The 24,093-nt window shown below is 44.7% G+C and overlaps 1 protein-coding gene across 10 annotated transcripts in view; it reads left to right on the top strand.

Annotated features, from left to right (window-relative positions):
- The window catches only part of LOC101469991 (uncharacterized), a 108,382-nt gene that overhangs the window by 17,370 nt on the left and 66,919 nt on the right, over positions 1-24,093 (top strand). For 8 of the 10 annotated variants that reach the window (XM_012924036.4, XM_024799552.2, XM_076887892.1 and 5 more), the window contains exons 2-3: positions 10,353-10,541; positions 17,770-17,826. In XM_012924036.4, coding sequence (XP_012779490.3) covers positions 10,353-10,541; positions 17,770-17,826 — 246 coding nt within the window. The remainder of the gene's footprint in view (positions 1-10,352; positions 10,542-17,769; positions 17,827-24,093) is intronic. The other 2 variants (XM_076887890.1, XM_024799549.2) reach the window with 1 other exon arrangement.

The following is a 24,093-nucleotide window of genomic DNA, read 5'->3' as shown; positions in this document are numbered from 1 at the left end:
CTCTATACAGCAGTCGCTGCAAGCATCCACATCGCCACACTCACTTTTCTTTAAGCAGGCGTGCTGGGCTCCTCCTAAGGAAAGTTTGAAACTTCATTTCCTTCATGCTGGTGAACTTTTTACCAAATATTTTCATCAAAGCTTCTCCATCACTGACAGGGATTGTTTGGATTTCACACTCATCTCCACCAACCCTAATAAATGAGTCTCACTTTGCTCATATAATCAGAAAAATAAAGGTGCCAACTGGAACCAAAAGTGGTTCTTTAGACTGATGCCACAGAAGAACCTTTTTTGGTGCCACAAAGAACCTTTCAAACAATGGTTCTTTGGAGCACCTTTAATGGTTTTTCAAAGAACCTTTTTAAAAAGGACCTTCAAAAATGGTTCTTTTAAAAAAACCATTTTAAATCTTTGAAAATAAAATTGAATTTGAGCAGGGTAAAATAAATACGAGCACAACAGCATAGACATATATTAATGGTTTATTGCCATTTTGTAGTTACCAAAAGACAAAAAGACATTTTAACCCTCAGCACAACATCACAGCTAATACATGTCACATATTAGTCATTTAAACAGTAATAATGAAATATTTTTACTATACTATAAATAAATATTAGGGGTGCAACGATACTCGTATCGATATTGAACCGTTTGATACAGTGCTTTCGGTTCGGTACGCATATGTATCGAACAATACAAAGTTTTTAATTTATTTTATCAACTTTCCTTCTGACGATGCTGTCTGTGTTGAGCGCTCAGTGGATCTGTGCTCGACAGTGCAGCCTAGGCGGAGCAGTCGAGTGCAGATTCACTGAGCGCAGGGCAAGCTAGCGAGACAGAAGCTAAGCTCTCGTTGCAACATGGCAAACTGAACCTCCACCACCCTCATTCAGATCTGGCGTTTGGAACTATTCTGGTTTTCATGTTAACGTCATTTCAGATTAACGCTGACAGCACTAGTGGGAACACAACGAATATGACTGCACATTTACTCCAACATCATCCTAGTGCAAAGACAAGTGGAAGCAGACAAAAACAACAAGCACGCATGCTACTAACTTTACCCGAGTCATTTAGACAGCCGTTAGCACAGGATTCTCCTTATAGGGACCTGATATGTTTAATATGCTGCTGAGAATATAGCCCAGAAGAAGCGTATAGTAGAGCTTTTATTTTGGAAAGAGCCATTTCTCTGTAATACACTCTCTTTTCCAAAGATGAGGGATTCCTCAATCATATATATATATATATATATAATTTATTGCTTTGTTGTTTCAGCAACATTAAATTTAAAAACTGTACCTTTGAGTTAAAATATATATTTATAATTTTAATAAATGACAGATTAAAAAGGCATGAACATTTTTTTGTATCGAAAGAATATCGAACCGTGACACCAAAGTATCGAACCGAACCGTGAATTTTGTGTATGTTGCACCCCTAGTATGTGTGTATTTCTACAATGATGTTAGACTAGTTAATGTGTCGCCAGCCTGCTGCTGGCGTCTGCTGTTTTACACATTAAAAATGACTCTGAGGAAGTTTAAAAAGGAAATAAAGAACCTGATCACTAACATTGTGTTTCGCTGACTTGGCTGTAGTGACCTCAGCTGAACTGGAGGAGAAGGTAGTCATACTGCTAAACATAACTCTATGCAAATAGAAATCAAATCTTTTTTGAAGCCTTTTGGACCCATACAGTTTACAGATACACACTCTAAGCTGAAGAGCCTTTTCACATAACAGATAATTCCATGTTTGTGGCATCTGTCGGTCTCCTCTCGTCCTCTCTTTGAAGGCTGTCATGGTTTTACATCATGACTGCTCAGGAGGGCGGAGTCTGTGTACTTTATACACGCACAGACGGGAGAAACTCTTCATGCTTTTACCATTTACTCGGGAAACCCCTCACACAGGATCTCTGCATTATTCATCTGCACATTCATTATGTACTGCATGTGGGGAATAAGAGTTACATAATGTCCCAGAGGTACACGTGCTTGTGCTCACTTAATCACTTGAAAAGGCCTAAAACCACTTTGTATAAAAAGAACTGTGAGGCCTCTCTGCAGTCCAGTTATTGTAAACCCGACAGATATGACAGACCAGTCTGTCCCTCGTGACCATGTGTTTCCAGGACTGCGCTTCAGTTCGTCATCAGACTGCTCGTTTAAGCCTCATCTGATGGCGTTGAATCTGAGGGGCAGGATTTATGCAGCTGTTACGTCAGGGCTCATGTTTTAGGGACAGCGATGATGTTTAGGTAGTTGTAATGCTGAGTGACAGCTAACTGTAATGATATAGAGCAGGGGTGTCCAACTCCGGTCCTCGAGAGCTGCAGCTTTTAAATGCATCCTTGTGCCGACACACCTGCATCAAATGAACGGCTTGTTAGCAGGCCTTAGCAAACTTGATGGCGTGTTGACGAGGCACGCCGATCATTTGATCCGGCCTTGTGGGAGTAGGGATGCATCTAAAAGCTGCAGGACAGTAGCTCTCGAGGGCTGGAGTTGGACACCCCAACATAGTGAATATACCTACTGTTAGTATTGGTTAAGCATAATATATGTCACAGCTTGCATGATGATGATTTGATGTCTGCAAGACTGTGAGTCCAAAGCTTTTAGAAAACTTCTGTGTTTTCACTGTAAAACTACCGAGTCTCCTAAAGCTTGTTTCTGGCAAATGCTCTGAATACACTAATACATGCAAAGACTGAAAATAACACTGAAACGAACACAAACTAAAAACATTTTCAAACAATAAAAAGTAAACTGAAACTAACAGACTATCTGGCAAGTAACTGAAACGCAACTAAATTAAAAACAAAAAGTAGAAAATGGAAAAGGAATCAGTTCGACCACGCTGCGACGCGGCCGTGAGAGTAACATCTGATTGTTTTTGGTGGGTATCTGCCTGCACAGGGGATCATGTGCTCCAACCTGTACTTGTTCCATCCTCATGGCGGCTGAAGCAGCCATGGCGTTGTTCCTGCCACAGATAAGCACCTTTCTGGATCAGGAGCATATCCACACAGTTCACTGGCCATCAACAATTAATGGAGTGCTTCTGTATGATAAGATGAATAACCATTAACGATCTGAGGTCATCTGATTTCTAAGCAATTATTGAAGCATTAAAAGGAATCAAGAAGGCTTTGATTTAATTATGCATTAGTGTGCAAGACCTGCCCAGATGCATTTGCTTTTCTCCTCTTTATAAAGAAGCTGGTTGTATGGAGACTCTAAATTTCCCACAGTTATCAGTGTCCTCTGATATAGCGCCAGCCTGTTCAGGGTGTGCCGCTTCTCTGCCTCAAAGCATGCTGGGATGGGCAGTAACCCTGTAAAAAAGGTGTTAAATGAGTGCAGTTCACCTCCAGGTGCTTCTAGAGCTGGGCGATATGAGATTTTTTCATATCACGATATGTTTTTTTCATTTCAGGCGATAACGATATCTATCACGATATGAGCCAAGTAACTATATTTGTAAGATTTAAATGTGCCGTTGCTCACAAGTAAAATGTGAAATAATCAGCAGCTTGTTTTTATTTAAATATTTATTTCCCATAATAAGTTCAACAGGGTAGATGTACTTAAGGAACATGAGACTTTTTCAGATAAATAAAGGCAAATATTGCAAACTACACAAAAGGCAGCCGCTAAAGCGTTTAAGTTTCAAAATAGAACAAACGAAACAGACTAAACTGTCAATTCCACTTAGAAACAAAATATTAATTCTAAAAATAAATCTTAGTTTGTTTTACAGAAGAACAGACAAAACTGACTAACTTTTGTCAATATCAAATAAACTGAGAACTAAAAGGAAATTCTCAATCTCTCCTTGTTGTATAGCTGAGCTTTTCAAACAGTTTTAACAGTTACTTTAGTCTGACAAAAGCCGAATGACGAATCAGCGCTTCCAGTCAGAGACTGGGGCTACGTCCACACGTACACGGGTATTTTTGAAAACGGAGATTTTCCGTTTTCGTTTTAAAAAATAATCCCGTCCACACATAAAGGCAGAAATGAAGGAAAACGCTGCTATGAACATGCCAAAGCAGCAGGTGGCGCTAGATTCCTAACCGTGCAGAAATGTTGGCCAATCAGAAGTCTAGAAGCCTCGGTGGGAAAAAGTAAACAAAGCTGGGGCATAGAAGCAGAACCGAGTCGTATGTGTGGAGGGACAGTAACTGTGTGTATATGTAAGCATTTAAACACTGCAGAGAGTAGAGTTAACAGTAACAGTATTGTAGAAATTCATTTCACCGAAACAATAACGTGGCGCACAGTGTGACGCATGCACCAGTTTATTGTATTTCCAGACTTGCTTTCGGCACAATTTACAGTGCACGCTACTCTGTTTTTTGTCAGACTTGAAATAGCCGAAATACCTTCACACTACGGAACTTCTATGGCTCTTCCGTTCGACAATCTCTCCGGCGTTGGAACCATCATCTGTTTTCTCTTCGGTCACGCTCGGTTGATTTTTCTAGTCGGCACACTCATTTCCTCCATTACCCGCTGGCTGCTTCCCAAACAAACACACGTGCGGCTTGGCACTTGTGCTGTACGTAACAAGTCACGTGACGTGACGCTGCGGCTGTGATTGGTTCGGCTCTGCGCTACTTAATTTGGATTGGCTGACCTTTTTTTTTTTTTTTTTTTTTTTTTTTTTTAAGAGGACAAGAGCGGCGAGGTCTATCGCGATAGCTTAATTTCTCTATCGAGTAAAAGTTATATCGCGATACATATCGTTATCGTTCTATCGCCCAGCTCTACCAGCAACATTAAATCATCAATCAACATTAAATCCAGATTAAATTCCGGCTGCTCTCATCAGTCATGGAGTTCTATGGAATCATCAGGTCTAATCCGTCGCTGGACATTAATCCAGATTATGCAGCTGTTGGTAAATATTGTGAGGATTAATCATGGCTCGTTGTGCCGGTTCTTTCAGAAACTGCAGACTTCCTGTTCAGTGTTAATGTGCTGACTTGTGTCTGTGAAGTGACAGTAAGAGGAGAAGCTAATGCAAACAACGGGAGCCACAAACTCACTGAAGCAGCAAGCGAGGTCACTCCCACTGTGTGTTTCACACGGCGCGGTACACACACACACACACACACACACACACACACACACACACACACACACACACACACACACACACACACACACACAGTAAGCTGAGCGTTTAGAGGAAGTGTCATCAGAGGTGAGCTCCTCCCACAGTGACTGCACAGCCAGCCCACTGTGCACTCGTCCACTCGTCTGCGATTGGTCCCAGCTTAAAAACATGTTTAAAACTTCATAAACATTTGAAACTGTCTCCACTTTTCTAACTTCTTATGTGGCCCAGTGGCATTCAGCTACCTGAGATAACAATAAGTCTGTTTATGGTTTCATTCCACGGCAGCAGGTGTGTCAACATTCTTCATTCTTCAGTTCACACGAGGTCCAGGACTGAACGCTGTGCACAGAGTGCAGGTACCATTACAGCTCCGTGCAGTGAAGGAAACAGCAAATCCACTCGTGTTTACAGGCAGTAATCAGGATATGTGCATGGCTGGGTCAGCAGTTAACAGTTATCAGTATTTAGCAGCATCTCCTACGCTCTGTTCCAGTGTGTGATTCATACACCTCAGCAGCCTCCAGTGAGGTCAGCGTTTCCCCTTACACTGTGACCATGTGACCTCACATAATCATAGGTCTACACTGTGGTATTGTAGGGGAATTAAGCTACCCCGCAGTTGTTTTACAGCCACGTTGACCTTGTGCGCTGAATAGCTCCGCATGCTCCTCCCAAACCCTTAAAGCAGTGGAGTAAGTGTAGCTGCAGGCGGGCGACTGTTGACACCATAACTGCAGAGTTTCAGCTTTGCTGCCTGCTCGTATTAAAGTCTCCTAAACGCTGAAAGAAGCTCACAGCCGCACATGTACTGTGTCTTATTCTGGGACTGAAGATGAGCTTAACAGGGAACTGATCTCATGCTTTGTGTGTCACAAGCTCAAGCTCTCAGTTTTCTCATCTTTTTTTTGTCATATTACACTAGTGGACGGGCATTGGTCTTTTCACATAGCTGAGTAATTATAGCTGCTCTGAGCTGAGCTGCAGTGTGCTGCAGGTGGGACGTGGAAGCAGCAACCAAACCGTGTGTTTGGTTGTTACCAGGATTTCTGACTCGAGCTGCGACATGTTTCCTTGTAGATTATGTGATTGAGGATTTTACGGTCGGGGTAATGATTCACAGAGGACAAACGTCTTGCTGTAAACTCAAATCCAGATTGTTGCTCAATGATTAACCACGGAAGCTGAAATCAGACCGTGCAGTAAGAAGATTTCCTCAGATAGACCGTCTTTAGGTGACTCTGGGTGAGCGAGTATTCCCCTGCTGAGGCTCCTGACCCCTGCCTGCCTGAGGATTAATCCAGCATGACATTATGTTGTGTTGTCATATATTGAAGCAGAAGGAGAAAAAATTGCTGGGGATTCTGTGGGATTAGAGTTTACGTGTTATGTCATCAGTCACTCTGACAGTTGCTATAATGCTCGACTCTTGGCGAGGCCGAGCTTGTGGTTCTTTCACTCACCTGTGCATAAGCAGAGCTCTCCCTCTACAGCACAACACAGTGTTATTGGGATCATCTTGTTGTTTGAGTGGAAATAACTGCTTCACCAGTTAACTTATGTCACCAACAAGTCATCAGGGTGGTTAACCTGCCCGGTGTAGCCTTGGTTGCTTCAGATCAGCTTTGCTGTCAGTAAAGTGTGTCATTGGCTACACGGAGCGGCTACTATCTGCATTCTGGACACAGATGTTTTCAGAGATGAGCGCCTCTCGCTGCTTCCTCTGACATTCTCTGCGTGATCAGACGAGCTGTCTCGGTGGTCGTGGGCAGCGTCGTCCTGTTTCATGCTGAAGAACAATTTCAAACCAGTTTCAGCATCTCCATCCATCCTGATCAGAGTCACGCGGCTGGAGCCGATCCCAGCTGTCACGGGGCGTGAGGAAGGGTACGCCCAGTTTGTCGGACACAGCGAGGCAATTTCAAATCCCCAATCAACCTAACCCACTGACTGTCTTTGGACTGTGGGAGGAGTTTGCACAGACTTTCATACAGTCAGACTGTATGAAAGAGACCATAAAGGTTAAACGTGTGTGTTTGAGGTCAACTGAAAAGTCTCGTATTTCCTCGTCTAGAAATCATAAAGCCTCAAAGCCTTGCAGACCTACAATAAACAGCACCTGAAAAGCTGGTGTGTCCTTTGACCTTTGACCTCCCTGCTCTTATATCTGGCCTTCCTCCTCCTCACCTTCAGATAACCCTCACAGACGGGGCATTAATAGAAAGCCCAGGATGTCCTCTTGTTGTTACAGCAGGATACACGTGATGGATAAATGATGCTCGGTGTGGAGGTCTCAAACTCATTTCCTCAGGAGGGTAAACAGCAGTCGAGCTGATGCTGTGTCTACTTTGAAGAAAGAACAATGTTATGAGGAAATAATAATAATAATGGATACTTTATTGATCCCCATGGGGAAATTACTTGTTTTTCTCTGCATTTGACCCATTCACTCAGTGAAGCAGTGGGCAGCCCACTAAGCAGGCGCCCGGGGAGCAGTGTGTAGGGACGGTACCTTGCTCAGGGGTACCTCAGGGTAGCCGTTAAGTGGATTCGAACCGCCGACCTTCCGATCATGGGGCGACCACTTTACCTACTGAGCTATCCCTGCCCCTATGAAAAATGAAAGTCGTTGCCTCGTTCCTGCTTCCTTGGAGCTGCTCATGTTCCTCGTGTTGCTGCTAGATTGGCCTTTGTGTTCATGTCAGGCTGTATTATTGTTTATATTCAGTAGAGGAGTGTGGAAGCAGACTGTGAGGAGGCTTAACCTTCACCTCAGCTGACACACACAGGCTTACAGCACAGACTGTATATAAAAGAGACTTAGCAAGACACACACACACTCAAGCATATGTTGGCAGACAACACAATAGAAGCTGCCCTTTCCATGGATTTCCTTCCTTTGTTGAATCCAGATTATTTCCGAGTGGCCGCACCAGAGTTGTCAGCAGCAGGAGGTGAAAACAGCAGCTCAGCTCCAGCTCGGGGACATTTGCTCAGGTCAAAAAGCCCCAAAATCGTATGAGTTTTTAATCCCAGGGTGGTATTCTGTCCCACTGCAGGAGCTGGGCTAATGAAAAGCCTGTCCTCCTGTGGTTATGTGGAAATGGAAGCAGTTGAAGGCCAGGCAGGCAGCAAACAAAGACGTACGGTATCTCATCCTGCAGTGAATCCAATGACATTGTAGGCTGGGTGGCACAGATCACTCGGCTAACCGTGCAGCTGGTGCAAATGACACACTGTATACTAAACACACAGATGATGTGGGGTTAAATATGGAAACTGGGGCAACGTTTGTGACCAGCATGGCTTTGAGGCAGCAGCGTGTTTGCGACACACCCTGGTCTGTGCCGGGGACTCGTACTGCTGCTGGTGCAGATGAATACGCCTGTGAGAGTTTGTTTACGCTCCCAAACGTGAAAGCTGCTTGTCATTCATGACGGTCGCAGTTTAAGCCGCGATCACGTTTTCTGTGTTTCTCGCTGATTGTGCGAGGACGTCTTTTTTCAACAGGCACCACATGTTGCTTCTGTAAATATAAAAATATCAGACGTCACATGTCAGGCTGTGCTTCAGCTCCAGCTCCTGCTGTTTAGTTCTTAAATACCCCGAGTATGGCGGGTCGAGCGTGCTGAGGCACAGACAAAGGTACTCGCGTGAATGCGCGTGTGAATGGATGAATCAGGCTTTTATAAGGAAGCACCCACCTTACCTTCAGTCAAAACTTTGAGTCTGTTGAATCTCTCAGTAACCTTGAGATGAACCTGTACCCACCAGTATGTGAAAATATAAGAACCCCAAATGAGTCTAAAGAGTGCAAGAGAATTGTTCCTAATTGTCATTAAAGGCTGCCAAACTACAAATCAACAGTTCTTCTACCCAGTTATGTGACTGGCAGCGTTTCTGGGGAGGATACCTGTACCTGCTCTTTGTGCAGTCAATAAGAAGATCATCCAGTAGATGGGGCTAGAGAGTTGAGTTGGTGCTGGCTTGCTGTGTTTGCACTGCAGATGTGTTGCATGCATGGACTAATGATATTTATTCATGTGTGGATACGAGTTTAGTTAGCACACCCAACGTAGAACATATATTAAGTCAATGCAGGCTGGATGTTGTAACGCCCTCGACCCTGACCGTGGACCCAGTGTTTTGGACACAGTGGACCTGATGATGAGAGTGTGGAGACAGATTAATGTGTCTGAGCAGCAGAGAAAGGCTGGCTGCTTCTGTGGCCAAGATAATCTGGCATTATAGCTGGAAGATGACACAGCAGGACTCTGCAGATTCCCAAGGTGCCCATTGGTCAGCTGAACTCATGTGTAGGCACAGACTGTGCTTCTGTCTGGTTCCAGCTCGTCTGTTTCATTCAAACACCCTGATCTCGTTTGAAACTCCGCCCCCTTGTGGCAGATGGAGTTTTTATCAGTGGAAAAGTTTTCTTCTGTGTAGTTTCCCTTCGAGCACAGGAGCGGTCAGGTTTAGTCCTTGCTGGTGGTAGACTTTAGCAGGGGGAATGCCAGCTAACGCAGGTCTTTTGGCTACGCCTGTCCTACCTCAGGATACAAATCTGAAGCCCAGTTCAGTTCACGCCAAATGTTTTTCCTCTGATCACACCAAACAAGCATGACTTCCTGAGTAAATGATCCAGTGGGCTGGAACTGAGTTTTTCTAACTTCCTTTGACCACTTCTCCTATCATTTCCATTTTTCACTTTCTTCCTCTTTCTGTCCGCTCGTTTTGTCTTCATATACCTGCAGAGGTTTGCAGACAAAATCCAGGATTCAGGACTCCGTGTTTGTAAATTAACCTGCAGGTGGGACTAGTAATCCCGGTGCTTCCCTTAATCACCACATTTAAAGAAGAGTGTTTTAAAGGTGCAAAGCTAGAGTGATGACATCATGCTTATGAGTGTGCCAGGACTGTGTTTTACAAACAGGTTAGCAGCTCAGCTCGTACCCTGAGCTGCAGGCAGTGACGAGCTGCTCGGGGCAATGATCCCATGTCTAATTACACCCGAGCATCTTTACTGATCACATAATGCTGATAAACCTGTCATAGTTGGTTGGATGGTTCAAGCTGCAGATACAAATCTGCTGGAAGTAAAAGGCCGATTGACTTGGTGATGATCTTCACTTTAGATGAAATTATGTTTCAAGTGAATCTGTACCAGGAAAAAAACACAGGGACTCTTGTTTATTCGTGCGTCTTTCTGTCTGCAGCCATGGCGGAGTTAGACTTGAGTCTGAGCGATGCGCTGACGGACAGCGTTCCCCAGCCCGGCCCGGAGAACATGGTGCACCGGGACTTTGTGGCTGAGCTGGAGGCGGAGCACTTTGACGATAAGGTCGGAGAGACGGTGGGAAAGACGGACTACATCCCGCTGCTGGACAACGATGACACCAGGGCAGGTGAGATGAACGTGATGTCGTCAGTATCGTATGGGCAAACACATGCAGGGGAACAGCATGTTTATCTGGATCCATCGATCTAAACGCAGCATTCATTCTTCTTTTTACCTCCTAAGAAAAATATCTTTCACGTAGCTTCTGATTAGCAGCTGGTTAAGAAGGATTCCTGCTGTCACAGTGTGCACTGTGGGTTTGTCAGGGGGATGCTGTGGCTAGCAAGACGGATGTTGTAAAAGATGTTCACATGCAACAACATGCAACATGCATGCTCTGCAGCGCTGAGGCAAACTGCTCAATAACGCTCTGTAGTTTGGTTACTTCAACTCATATTTGATGCATTGTTGATAAAATCATTAGAGGTGGACCAAGAATAGATGAAAGAAACGACAGATCAGCCGATATTCTTCATAAATATTCTGAAAAGATTTAGCAGCTGTAAACAAAGTACAATAATGAAACAGTAATACAGCGTACAGTTATACTCCTCTGCCCATAGACTATAACACTGTGTAACATTAAAACAGAGAGGGTGTGCCTTTGACCTGAACTCCAGCTGCTCCTGTATGACTGATGGATGCAGGCGCTGCTGCACGCTGGCTGCCATCTTGGATCTGCTCGGGTGTCGTTCACCCACAGGGCAGACAGTAGCCGGAAGATACGCAGAGCAGCAGTCAGTGCTTTGAACATTTGGCTGGTAAAATGTGGGGATGACACAGGAAACTGTATTTTTATTGTGAGCTGTCAGTAAATGCTCTGTGTCAGGGAGGAAGTGAGACAGCTGGGTAGAAGTATGCAGAAGAAGAAGAAGAAGAAGAAGAAGTGTCCTTGAGCAACTTGCTTGGCTCCAGAAAGCTTCTAAAATAAGTGTGGCACATGTGATCAGATGCCTTTGGGTCATTAGCCGCGGGCGACGTGTTGAAGCTCCTGGGTGCGGTGCATTTGTTGTCGTGAGGAGTTTCACGTTACCCTTCGGCTGAGTTTGAGTTTGCAGGAATCAGAAGGAATTCCAAAGTTCGAGGACAAATGGCAGCAGCTCCGAGACAAACACCACAGCTTTATTAGAATAAGTAAGCTGTCAAGAGCTGCCAGTGTTGTTTCCTGTCAGAGCTTTAAGAAAGCAGTAAGTGAATATCAGCTGTTGTCCCAAACTGACCTCTGTGGCGAGACGACATTAAGCTGCTGTCTGCAGTTTGAACTGTGGCTGAGAAGGATGCAAAAGTACACGATCTAATAAAGAGGTCAGCTCCAGTGCTGACAAACAGTAGATGGATCGAATAAAAAAGAAGTGACGGTTAGCCGAGAATGACTCAGCTCTCGGGCCTGTTTTGGTTAGCCAGACACTTCGGTCAGACAGTCAGACTGTGTGTGGGCACTCGTCAGTGACAGCCGGCTGCAGGACGGGCCGTGGGTGGCGTTGCCAGTGATCAACTGTGGCACGCTGTGTGCATTTGGACAAACGCACACATGCTGACACGCCGAGTGCCAAACAGCAGGGCGAGGCAGTCCGCGAGTCATTGTCCTCTGTCAGCATGACAGGGAGATGGAGGTTGCGTACATTTGTTGTTGTTTTCCCCCCTCTGTGAGTTATTGTTTCAGAGCCCCGGTGCTCCAGTAATGTGCAGTGCTGCACTCGTGCATTTCATCCGTCGTATTCGACTTTTATCTGTATGTTTTTGTGCACGCCTCTCCTTTCCGTGCTCGGTGGTTGAATGCATCAGCGCGTGTTTATGTACGTACGGCATGCACCGGTTTGCATCCTGCTGTTTACGTGCCCTTGCTTGCGTCGTTGTGATAGAAATCATGCCAGCGCTGCATCGTTTAGCACGATTAGTCGAGTAAGACTTGCATCTTTATGAAAAACTGAATATTTCTGGGCGTGAAAAACCTCCCATGTGCACAGCTGACCAATCAGACCATTACAAAGTGGCGAAGAAGAACAGAGCTATGGGGCATTTATTCACACGTTGTTATTATTAAAGTTTAGATAAATAGGAGCTTAGTGTGAATAGAAGGGCAACAATAAAACAAATAATACACAGTTATGAGTAACTTCAAAAACATAAGACTTGAAAAGCCAAAATAAAATGATAAAAAATGTCTGTAAAGCTGAAGAAGCAGATTTAAAGTTTATCTTTGTAGATAAAGACTTCCAGCTGCTCCCAGGCCCTCCAGCAGGCGCTCCCAGGCCCTCCAGCAGGCGCTCTCAGGCCCTCCAGCAGGCGCTTCCAGGCCCTCCAGCAGGCGCTCTCAGGCCCTCCAGCAGGCGCTCCCAGGCCCTCCAGCAGGCGCTCTCAGGCCCTCCAGCAGGCGCTTCCAGCGGTTTAGGAACAGATAAAAGCTACTTAGGCCGTTTGGAAAAGCTAAACTCCCCAGGACGGGATGTTTTCCACAGTTGTCCTTTTTTCACATGTAACAAGCAGCAGGAAGTCGTCTCCACCAGGCACGTTCTTACCTCTGGAAATCACCCCTTTGGTTTTGTGGGCAAGCTGTCTGCACAGCGCTCGGTGGGGGCAGCACATGGCGTGACTTCGCATGGTGTGAATTCACCAGAATACCTGCGCTATTTGTACCTGGGCACAATCTGACTGCATCTGACATTTGCACTCTCACACGCACCTCTGTGGGGTGATTTGCAGAAAGGTTCGGAGCTTTGTTTTCATTGTAGCTTGTTCACAAAGTGGAGAAAGCACCATGATGCCACTGTGGAATTTAGAAGGATTTCCATTTGTTTCCCATACCTGCCAGTCTTGTGGAAAATAAACGGTTCCTGTTATTTAGCATTAATTTTAGTACGTGACTAAGCCTAGTCTTGATTTGGATCGGCAGTTATTTCTTTGCTGTAACACTGCTTCTTGTCAATAAGTCTTTACTGTTTATAAAAGGCGCCACGTTTGTAAGGAAAATGCTTCTGTGGGTTGAGCAGCAGAGTTGAGTGTGTGGGTTGCATCCATGAAAAACTTGCCAGATCTTCTCTGCCAATGCAACAGCTTATTCTGCTATTGATGGTTGCAGCATCGTCATGTAGAGGGAAGTCAGAGACAGGCTGTGAAGCTGGTGCCCCAACAAGACAACCCTGTCAGTACTTATGCACATAGTCTGCTACAGATTAGCAGGACGATATGGTCAGCAGCTACCTACTGACCCTACAGCACACGGTCAGTCTCCAGTCTCACACGTCTGCTGGGACGCCTGCCCTTCACCATCAGACCATTTGTGCTGCTGTCAGCAACGCGTGCACTGGAACCTGAACGTGTGGAGGAACGTGATGCTCATTGCAACAGCTTTTGATGGAGGCCGTGCGATGGTGTGGGCCAGCATCTCCCACTAAAGCAATGTTGGAGGCAATCTCAGTGCAGAGATCTGAAGATTATGCAAGCAGCAGCAGTCCCATATCTCCAGAGTCTGGGACTGAACTCTGTCCATCCAGATGACAGCACTCGCCCCCACAGTTTAACAGACACTACCTCCAGTTCACGAGTGCAGAGGGTGGAGCGTCTTGCCTGCAGATCTGAAACTCAACCCAGCTGAACACTTGTGGAATTAGCTTGAGCCAGACTGACCGACGCAGCCACACTGGCTGACGACCCCACAGCAGTGTGTGACCTGCAGGAGGAGGCGGTGCCAGGCTGTTGGGGCTGCGTATGCTTCTTCCACATCCTGTTCCGGCTCCTCTTAGAAATTCTCAGTTTGTCTTGTTTTGTCAGATTTCGATTGTCCGATTCAATAAACGACAGCAGTCAACAGCAAACTAAGACGTTTGACGTAGCAGAGAAGATGTGGAAAGTTTTGGGTACAGCCCACAAATTCACTTTCCTTACAAATGTGTCACCATTTAAAGAGAAATCAACAGTATGTCATTTACAGCTGAGAGGAATCGTTGGAACACACCAGTAATGGACCAAACACACGTTTCCTTCCTTGTTGCTTCCTGAGTGCTAAGTTAGGGCTGCTCAATTAATCGAATTTTAATCTCGATTACGATCTGGGCTTTCAACGATCATTAAAAATGACTGAGCCGATTATTAGCCCCTCCCTCGTGCTTTACTCTCGCGCTGCTCTGTGTGGCAAATCGAGCGCACCTCTCTGCGTTTTGAACACGCGTCACAACAATTAAGAGCAGCGGTCTCCAACCTTTTCATGCCCGACAATATTTTCATGGACCGGCCTTTAAGGTGTCGCGGATAAATACAACAAAATGAAACTAGTACCGGTACCGAAAAAAAGAAGGTTTATTCATAACTAGAGATGGACCGATCCGATATTACGTATCGGTATCGGTCCGATACTGACCTAAATTACTGGATCGGATATCGGAGAAAAATAAAAAATGTAATCCGATCCATTAAATATCACGAAAGCACCTCACAAAACATGCAACACGCTGTAACTCACCTCAGAACGTTAGCACGTCGGAGCAGTATGCATCACGTGATAGAGCGGCTGTGGCATGCGGGACCTGACGGTGGTCTGGATAGCATGTGGAGCTTCGCTAGCAACCCGGCATTTCATCTCCGACAAAGTTTTCCCCGAGAGAAGTAAAGCAAGTGTGTAAGTCCATCTCTGAATGTTTGTAAAGCATTCCTGCGTTAAGCTTAACAAGCGACTGCCTCTCGCTCTCCGGCTGCTACTTCAATCATGAAACTGCTTAATGATCAGCTGATCTGCTTTTCTGTCGCGAGTCCGTGTCTCTAGTTTGCTTTTGGCCCACTTTGCACCAGAAAGAGGAAACCAGCGGCTGAACAACAGCAGCACGTTTAAGCTTGATCAGCTGTTGTTAGAATTTATTTAATATTACTTTCTACTCGAGGATCTTTTTCTACAGCTGACGGCTGTAACTGTGCAGGGGCGGATCTAGCAAAGTTTAGCCAGGGGGGCCGATAGGGCATTAACAGGGAAAAGGGGGCACAAAGACATACTTTTCTTTCTTATTCTCATTTAAAATGTCAAGCTTTTAATAAATAATTATCTGACACCCAAAGTTTTAATTTGATGTAAAATGAATAGAAGTCAATTACTGTATATAGTGACTATTAAGTCTAATATATATACCCTAGTAAGCTATAGTACTTTTTCCTTTGGGAAGGTACCATCTGTGCAGTCTGCAATTTTGTTGAAGAAAGATGTTGAATCTATTTAATATTTCTTGAAAAATAATTGATTTCTGTGCATTTTTTTTTCACACTGCATCAAATTAAGGTTGATTACGTTGATTAAGCATCATGAGGTGGAGCGTGAGGGGTGGTTCCCTATTTTTTATTTATTTATTTTTGTTGTTGCTGGGAGTTGGAACCCTATTAGTTAGGTTGCTTAATATTTATGCTAAGTACTCTTTAAAATACCAGAATAGGGAGGATGGTGTAGGTTTAAGTTTATTAGATTGATCAGTATTGCTGAACTATGAAATATTTTTTTTTGCATACAGGTATAACAGAATAGCTCTAGTGTAGTTGTTGTTTTAAACTTGAGTATGAACTTATACAAAATGCAGCAAGATATTTAAAAAACAGTTTTGTTGATTAAAAAACACTATATCGGATTCATATCGGTATCGGCAGATATCCAAATTTATGATATCGGTATCGGACATAAAAAAGTGGCATCGTGCCATCTCTATTCATAACCACATGAAAAGACCCAGGAAAACCGAGTTAACGATAAAAACGATAACAAAATAACGCTGAACACCGATTAAAAACCCTGAAAACCAGACATTTCACACCTGAGCCTCAACTCTCGTGGCCCGGTACCTAACAACTCACGGACCGGTACCGGTCCGAGGCCCGGGGGTTGGGGACCGCTGATTAAGAGGACCCGAGGGAAGCTCGGAAAGCTCAGCAGAAGTTATTTGGAGAGGAGAGTGACTGCTGTTGATTGAAAAGAGAGGTAAAAAACCTTCAGTGGTGTGGAAACATTATGGGTTCAGTCAGACGTGGATCAAGTAGACACAGTGTGTAAACTTTGCTACAGTGTAGCTGCACCACAGAGCAACACTGCAAAGTTCACTAAACACAGATGTTTACATTTTTCATTGATTTGTTACATTGCAAACATTTGCACTGTTATCAGTGTTTGCACTATTTTAGATTATTTTTGACAATCTTTAAAGTCATTATTCAATACATTGTTATTGTTAAATAAATATCGTCAAATAATCGAGATCTCAATATCAGTGAAAATAATCGTGATTATCATTTTGTCATAATCGAGCAGCCCTAGCTAAGTTAGCACAGAAGAGTGCTGTATCAGCACCTTTATGGTGAAACCCGTTGACACTATTGATACACACACACACACACACACACACACACACACACACACACACACACACACACACACACACACACACACACACACACACACACACACGTAGGAAAATATTTAGTATACACATCCAGAAATGCATACACTATTATATATTGTACATATATTTATTAGTTTCAGGTTGGCCATTCTTGTATTTTGCTCGTTTGTGTTGTTGTGTTTGCACATCTCTGTTGCTTGTGGGGCTCGCACACAAGAATTTCACTCGCATGTGCTGTGCCAGTGTGCCTGCACATGTGATGTGACAATAAAAGTGATTTGATTTGATTTGATTTGATTTGATACCATGAGGCCAGACTGAGGTCGGCGGTGCCTCAATGCTTTCTGTCCTCATACTGCTCATTCCTGAGACATTATTAAGAGTGTTTGGTCAGTCTCGTCACAACACATTCATGTCGTTAGTGTTTTAGTTACTTGTGTAAAAGTGTGTCTGAAGTTCACATTTCTCAAACAAAGGTCAATAATTCATAAGTCACATGTCACACAGCATCACTCCTTCAGCATCCTCCCCTGACACCAGCCGATATATGCGTCTCGTCGCCTGCCCCTGCCTGACCGTAACTGCCCTTTGTGGTATTAGCAAGCACAGCCCCAGGCAGGCAGAAGACAAACACGCACCTCAAGTGAACAACAGCCATATCCAGATGCCCTTTAAAAAGCCAGTAAAGACAGGGTCAGTGGTTTCCATTCGATTGCCGACTCGGTGTGTCGTATGTCCGCCGTGCAGCGCAGCGCCGTGCAGAGCAGCGCCGTGCAGCGCAGCGCCGTGCAGAGCAGCGCCGTGCAGAGCAGCGCCGTGCAGCGCAGCGCCGTGCAGTTTGATTTCCTCTCAGGTCAAACCATTAGCACTCTGATGGATTGTAATGTCTTTGCTTGTTTTCGTGTTTGTGTGTGCGTGTGTGTGCAGACGCGGGTACTGCAATGGAGAATGGAAAGCAGGAAGCTCGTGGGGTGCAAAAGCCTGGTAAGACATGTCCCACAATCGCCTGTCCTGCTGGTCTGTTTGCAAAGGCCAGCTGGTCGTCGCCATCCACCCATCATGGCCTCTTGACCTTTACTTGCCTGTCGAGCTTCATTTCATCCATCTGGAGCTTCACGTTCATTGGTTGTGTGTACCTGTTTGTGTGTGGGATGTTTGGGGCTTTTTAAAATCTGCAGGATGCTCAAACTGAGCAGAAAACGAGTTTAACGTTGGAAAAAAGACAGAAAAAGTAGTAAAGACTTGCTTTTCTGTTTAACATCAGACTGTATGTATTTGCATGACAGCGAGTCTTAAGTGGCTACAGGAAGTTGTCAGATTGTTGCGCTGATAATCAGCAGGGATCCTTGCAATGCTGGGAGAGACCGTCAGCTGCACACTGTGTGCTCAGCAGTCCTGTTGCATACGATCGGAATAAATTGATCTCACATTTGAAGTATTAAGCAGCAGAGATGAGGAACGCATACAGAGCGTCTAATGAACTATCGGATCTCTCTCTGGCTGTCTGCTCAAACACGAATAGACCAATGAGAGGAATGTTTGTTGTGTGTGGGTGTGTGCTCCATTTGGAAATCAGAGCATCTGTTTTTTTCTCTCTTTTAAACTTTCCTTTCCAGTAGTCTGAGTAGTCTTTGTTCCCACCTCCCAACCTTAAGTAGCCCATACACACTTCTGTTCCTCTGTTCGCTGTTTTTAGTCGCGATGCTGATGATCCATAAAGTGCTGCTCTGCATGGCTTTGCTGGAGAAAGGATTATGCATGGGTATGTAAGTGATTGTGTATCGTGTCCCTCACTGGCAAAGCCCAGTTCCCACTGCTGCCTCTATCAGCACAGTGTGAAGGGTTGCATCCCTGCATCTTCTACACTCACAGGGAAAATATGGTGGTGGTGGGTGGAGGAGGTCTGTTCTCGACCAATCAGACTCCAAGAGGAGGTATTTGCAGGGTCTCCAGCCTACTGCCGATTCACTTCCTCTTCACAGTAAATGACACAGATGCAGGTTTAAGCTCTGTCCTCGCCGGCTCATCTATATCTGCCAGTTATTTCCTGATGAAAGCATGCCCTGCTTTATTATCTGTTTCACTCTAAAAGGAATAACAGTGAACAAAATGATGCATTTGTATAGCGCTTTACTTAGTCCCTATGGACGCCAACGCTTTACACCACATTCAGTCATCCACCCATCCACACACACATCCACACACTGCTGATGGCAGCTACATTGTAGCCACCCTGGGGCGCACTGACAGAGGCGAGGCTGCCGGACACTGGCGCCCCCGGGCCCTCTGACCACCACCAGCAGGCAAACATAATGTGGATTTAAAAGACTTGAGACTAGTAATCATAAACTAACCTAGAAATGGAGTAGTGCATTCCTTTGGTTAAAATCATAGTCTCGTTCTCATTTAATACAAATATTCGTCCACATAAATATTATGCATGTGTTGATCTCTAAAAGCCTCTGAACTGCACGGTGTCCACAGACTGGTGGAGCATCAACAGCAAACATTACAGTCACACATCTCTGAAAGCAATCTGTTGGTATCTCCAGTTTTTGTCCTTTTTCTTTTTTTGCTGATCCGAGAATTGATCCGATCCGTGACTTAAAAGCGTGATCCCAACCGAACCGTGAGAGTTTTGATCCCTTGCACCACTAGTAGCCGCAAACTCCACTGGTGCAGCTTTGCAAACATCTTTTGCAGATTTAGTTTTCCAAGAGCTTCTTTGTCTACTCCTTGGTCTTTCTGTCGTCTTGGCTGCAGCAGGTCTGAACGGTGAGTTTGGGCTTTTGATGGAAAAAAGGCACCACGGTAAATCGAGTGGCTCTTTTAATCTATAACACAAGCAAACAAGAACCAAAGGAAGCACTTCCAGTAGTCAGTCGCATGCAGTGAACGTTCAGTTTACAATCAGCCGCCCTGCGAGTCGAACCGATGCTGATTCACATCCCGTGTAGGATCCACTGAGATGAAGTCACGGTGAGGATGGATGCTGATGACAGTGGGAGGAAGCGGTCTGCATGTAAATAAGTCCATAGTAACTGTCTGCATGCACGGGCAACTTGTGTTACCGTGGTGTTTGCATGCATTTGTTTCTAATAAAAAGGTGGCTGATTTCGCACACTGCATCTGTACTGAGATCAGCAGGAGCACAGTTTAGGCTGATAAACCTGTTCTCTTCCTGCTTTGGTAAACACAGCATCAGCCTCATCAGGCACAGTGGTTCCATCCATCACTGTTATTGCAGCAGTCCCCAAGGTAAGGACGCAGGCGGTATAAGTGGTAACTGGGTCAGAGGATTGAGAGCATAAGCTGAATCCTGACAGTGCAAATGCAGATGTGTGTGCGCAGAGATGCTGCATGATGCTTCTGCATGATGCTTCTGCATGGCACACAAACTCAGCTGTAGGATGTCGTTTATCTTTTCATGTCCAGTAATGAGTTGAGGACGAGATGTTTTCTCATTGTTGATTTTGTGACATCTTTACTAACCTGGTTTCTTCCCTTTTCCTCCTTATCCCTTCCTGTTTATCCTCCTTCTTTTCTCCCTGTTTTGTGATATTTACACTCTTCTTTGTTGTTCTATATTCTTCTTTCTGTTTTATTGTTTCTTTTCTGCAATGTCTTTTTTACACTTTTCCTTCTTACTGCTCCCATGATGCTTCTTTTATCCTACGCCCCTGTTTTTCATCCTTTCCCAATCCCCACGCTTCAGAGGACTAGAACCCGCCTCCATCGCCATGCTGACTGTCAGCCCGCTGTGCTTCTGCTTCTGTGCACCTCCTCCCTTCTCCCCGTACACCACACACACACACACACACACACACACACACACACACACACACACACACACACACACACACACACACACACACACAGTCCTATCCACTGCTCCTTGATCCAGCATGAAGGAGAAAGTCTGAGGTTGTGGACAAGACCTCACATCAGCTTCACTCATCTCACACACACACACACACACACACACACACACACACACACACACAGTCCTATCCACTGCTCCTTGATCCAGCATGAAGGAGAAAGTCTGAGGTTGTGGACAAGACCTCACATCAGCTTTACTCATCTCACACACACACACACACACACACACACACACACACACACTGACTTCAGCACACGCTGTTCCTCCAAATAACGTGTTGCTACACTGTGACTCACTCTGGGTACATCAGCGCTGTTTCTGGACGTATGCACGGTCACACGTTTCCTTCTTCAGTTCCTGTTTGACCTCAATGGTTTTCCACTGTTTCCTTTCGAACACTATTTTTTTCCCTTTGCAAATCAGCCACATTTGTCCATTATTAATAAAGTCCTGTCCTATTCATGTCAGTTTCCCAGATGTAGAAGCCTAAAGTCACATGAACAAAGTCGTGGCCCCGTGTGGATTTATGTTCGTGTCCTCACACACTCAAACACCATCCAGGCACGAACCCTTTCAGAGCTGCCTGTGCTGCAAGGCTGATCTGTCAACACCCAGCATCCAAAACACACACACACACACACACACACACACACACACACACACACACACACACACACACACACACACACACACGAGGTATTTGTGTATTGAAACCCTACAGAACTATTTATTCTTTTTTCCGGCTGTCCCTTCCTCCTGATGTGATCTAATGGGCCTCTCCACCATCCTTAGTAAACCAAATGTGTAGGTATGCCTAAACCGAACTGTCACTGATGTGAACGATGTCAGTGAGACACAGTTCTGTCTTTTATTCTTTTTCACTGAAGGATGGAAAGTTTGGTTTGTAGCTCTGAAAGCTTTCATTTCAATTCTTTTTAATTGCTGTTTCAAAAACGTACGTCTTGTTAAATCTTCTTAGAGCTGTTCCTGTGTTTGTTGGGTCTGTGGCTGCGATCATCACGTATGCCATCAGTTCCTTCGGACGAACATTTTAGTTTGTCCAAACTGGTGATACGTTCCTGGTAGCCACGAGTTAACACGGACCTGCCGCCCACAGCTGTTCATTATTTACAGCTGAGTATGCACGGTGGCTTTCTATCACACAGCTCTGACTGGTGGCCAACATTCACCTGCTGCGGCCCTGCTTTTGCGTCTCTTGCCTATAAATGAACAGCATATCTCTGTGATGCATTAAAGCTGGATACAGACCCAACAACAGTTCAGTGCAGCTTTCACTATGAGTTCAGTCATGTATGTTACCTGTTAACATTTTAGATGCAGGGATTGTTCAACTGTGTGCCACAAAGGTTTAGCCTGTTTCCTGTCAGTTGTTGTCATGGCATCGATCTGCGTGTCCTTTTTAGAGACTCTCTTTGTTGTCTGCCTTTGCCAATAAACAGAAATATTAACACACACTCACCTGCCTTGAGTTCTCTTTCTTCTAACCACACGGCTCTAAACCTCTGACTGCTTTCTATTTCTGTCTCTCACAGCCTTTGATATTAGCTGCAATGTTTCGTTCCTTTTCCAGATATTCCTCTATCGTAGCAGCTTTCTAAGAGAACAACATGCTTAATAATCCTGCAGCCTTTGGAGGCGGCGGCGTTTCCTAACGTAACGCTGGGAGATTAGCGTGTGCCACCGTGGAATGATTTTCCGGTGCTTCTTAGAGCTGAAGCCTATTTCTTTATTACGCTTCTTTTTCCTTTGTGCAACAGATTAAATGTGCACAATGTAAAAAATGGAAAGAGGTTTTCCAGCTATATCCGGTTTTTGTCTTTTTTATTTGGAGTAACAGCTCATGTGCTTTTTCTACAGCTTTCCATCATCCTCAGCTGAACTGCAGAAAAATGTGCCAAACAACCAAACTGGTCACTTTTGGCAGGAATGGACATTAAGCTTATTTTTTACGAGTACATTTGGGTTGACAAGCTGCCATCACAACAAATTACCATCAAACAAGTGTGCAGAAGAGCAAGCATGGAGTTTGTGTCGGAGGTTCATGGTGGGATTAATCCTCCTTACATGGAGCAGGTTGAGTCAGGTGCAGGTTAAGTTGATTTCAGCTTTTATGGCAAGACTTTGGCAACACGCCGCTCGAACGCTTTCTGTCAGAATGTTCAACACAGGGAGGAAAATGTATTATTTTTAGATAATTCGACTTACTTTAAGAAATGTTTGTGGAATATTAAAACTGTTGATGAAGGAAACCCGTCTGAACACTGTAGCATCATCAAAAACCTCGTCACGGTTCAGATGTTTTTATTAAAGTCCGTTCTGCAAACCTAACGCTCACCTGAGCCGGGCTGTGAGGTCACCGCACTAACAGTGATCACGGATGGCACGGCGGAGGTCTGCGTCAGGCAGTCACAGTAGTGCTGAGATGAGGTGGAGGCGGGCCAGAGGGCGGAGGAGCCTGAGCACGGGCACCATGTTCAACACCCAAATTACATTAAGGAAAAGTATTGTGTGAGCTGAAGTTGTGGGATTTGGTTTCCCATCTTTCACACTGTGGGAATCATGTTTCCATGGAGCAGCAGATTCCTGTAGCCTCACGTTCTCATTCAGAGAGTTCCCACCTTCCCCACGGCTTCTTTTTCCCCTGATCAGAGACATTAAGGTTATGAAGAACCTGTCTGCACTTATCGAACCGGCTGCTACTATGAACCAAACTAGTTTATCTGAGTCGTGCCATGAACACTGATATTCCGAGGAACGTTGTCAGTGTTAATGTCAGAGATGAGCACCTCCCTTTGGTTTGTGCGCTCAGGCTTTTTTTAAAAGGTAAAGTTACATTTCAGCTCGCAGAAACATGAAGAACAGGGTTCTGATTTCTTTTCCTATCGATCTATGAATTTCTAGTTAACATCTAGTTCATACCAAGAAAAATTAACTAATCCAAATGAACCCTATGAGGTGTCCATTGGCTTAGACCGGGCAGCGACTTCCTGGGTCCAAATGTATTCTGCTGGGCGCTCTGCCTCTTTCCGAAGCGCTTTAGGTTTAATCCTTCATCTCTTGAGCCTGAATGTGCAGCCATGAAACATGGACGAATACGAAATATTTGGCTGGTAACCAGCCACCAGACAAAGTACAGACATTCTGTACTTAAGTACAGTAGTGTAAGTATAAATACTACTGTTGAAAAAATACTCCAGTAAAGTAGTGATTCAGTTAAAAAGTAGAGACTCTGAAATGTACTCAAAGTAATAAAGTAAGAGTAGCTCTTTGGAGGACGTTTCTATTGTGCACAGCTAACTGAGCCTCGTGCTGTATTAACGTAATGATCAAATAATAGCAGTAGATGG

This window comes from Maylandia zebra, linkage group LG9 (assembly GCF_041146795.1).
Source record: "Maylandia zebra isolate NMK-2024a linkage group LG9, Mzebra_GT3a, whole genome shotgun sequence".
Classification (NCBI taxonomy): Eukaryota; Metazoa; Chordata; class Actinopteri; order Cichliformes; family Cichlidae; genus Maylandia; species Maylandia zebra.
Note: the sequence above shows the minus strand (reverse complement) of the source record. Positions and strands in the feature narration are given on the sequence as shown.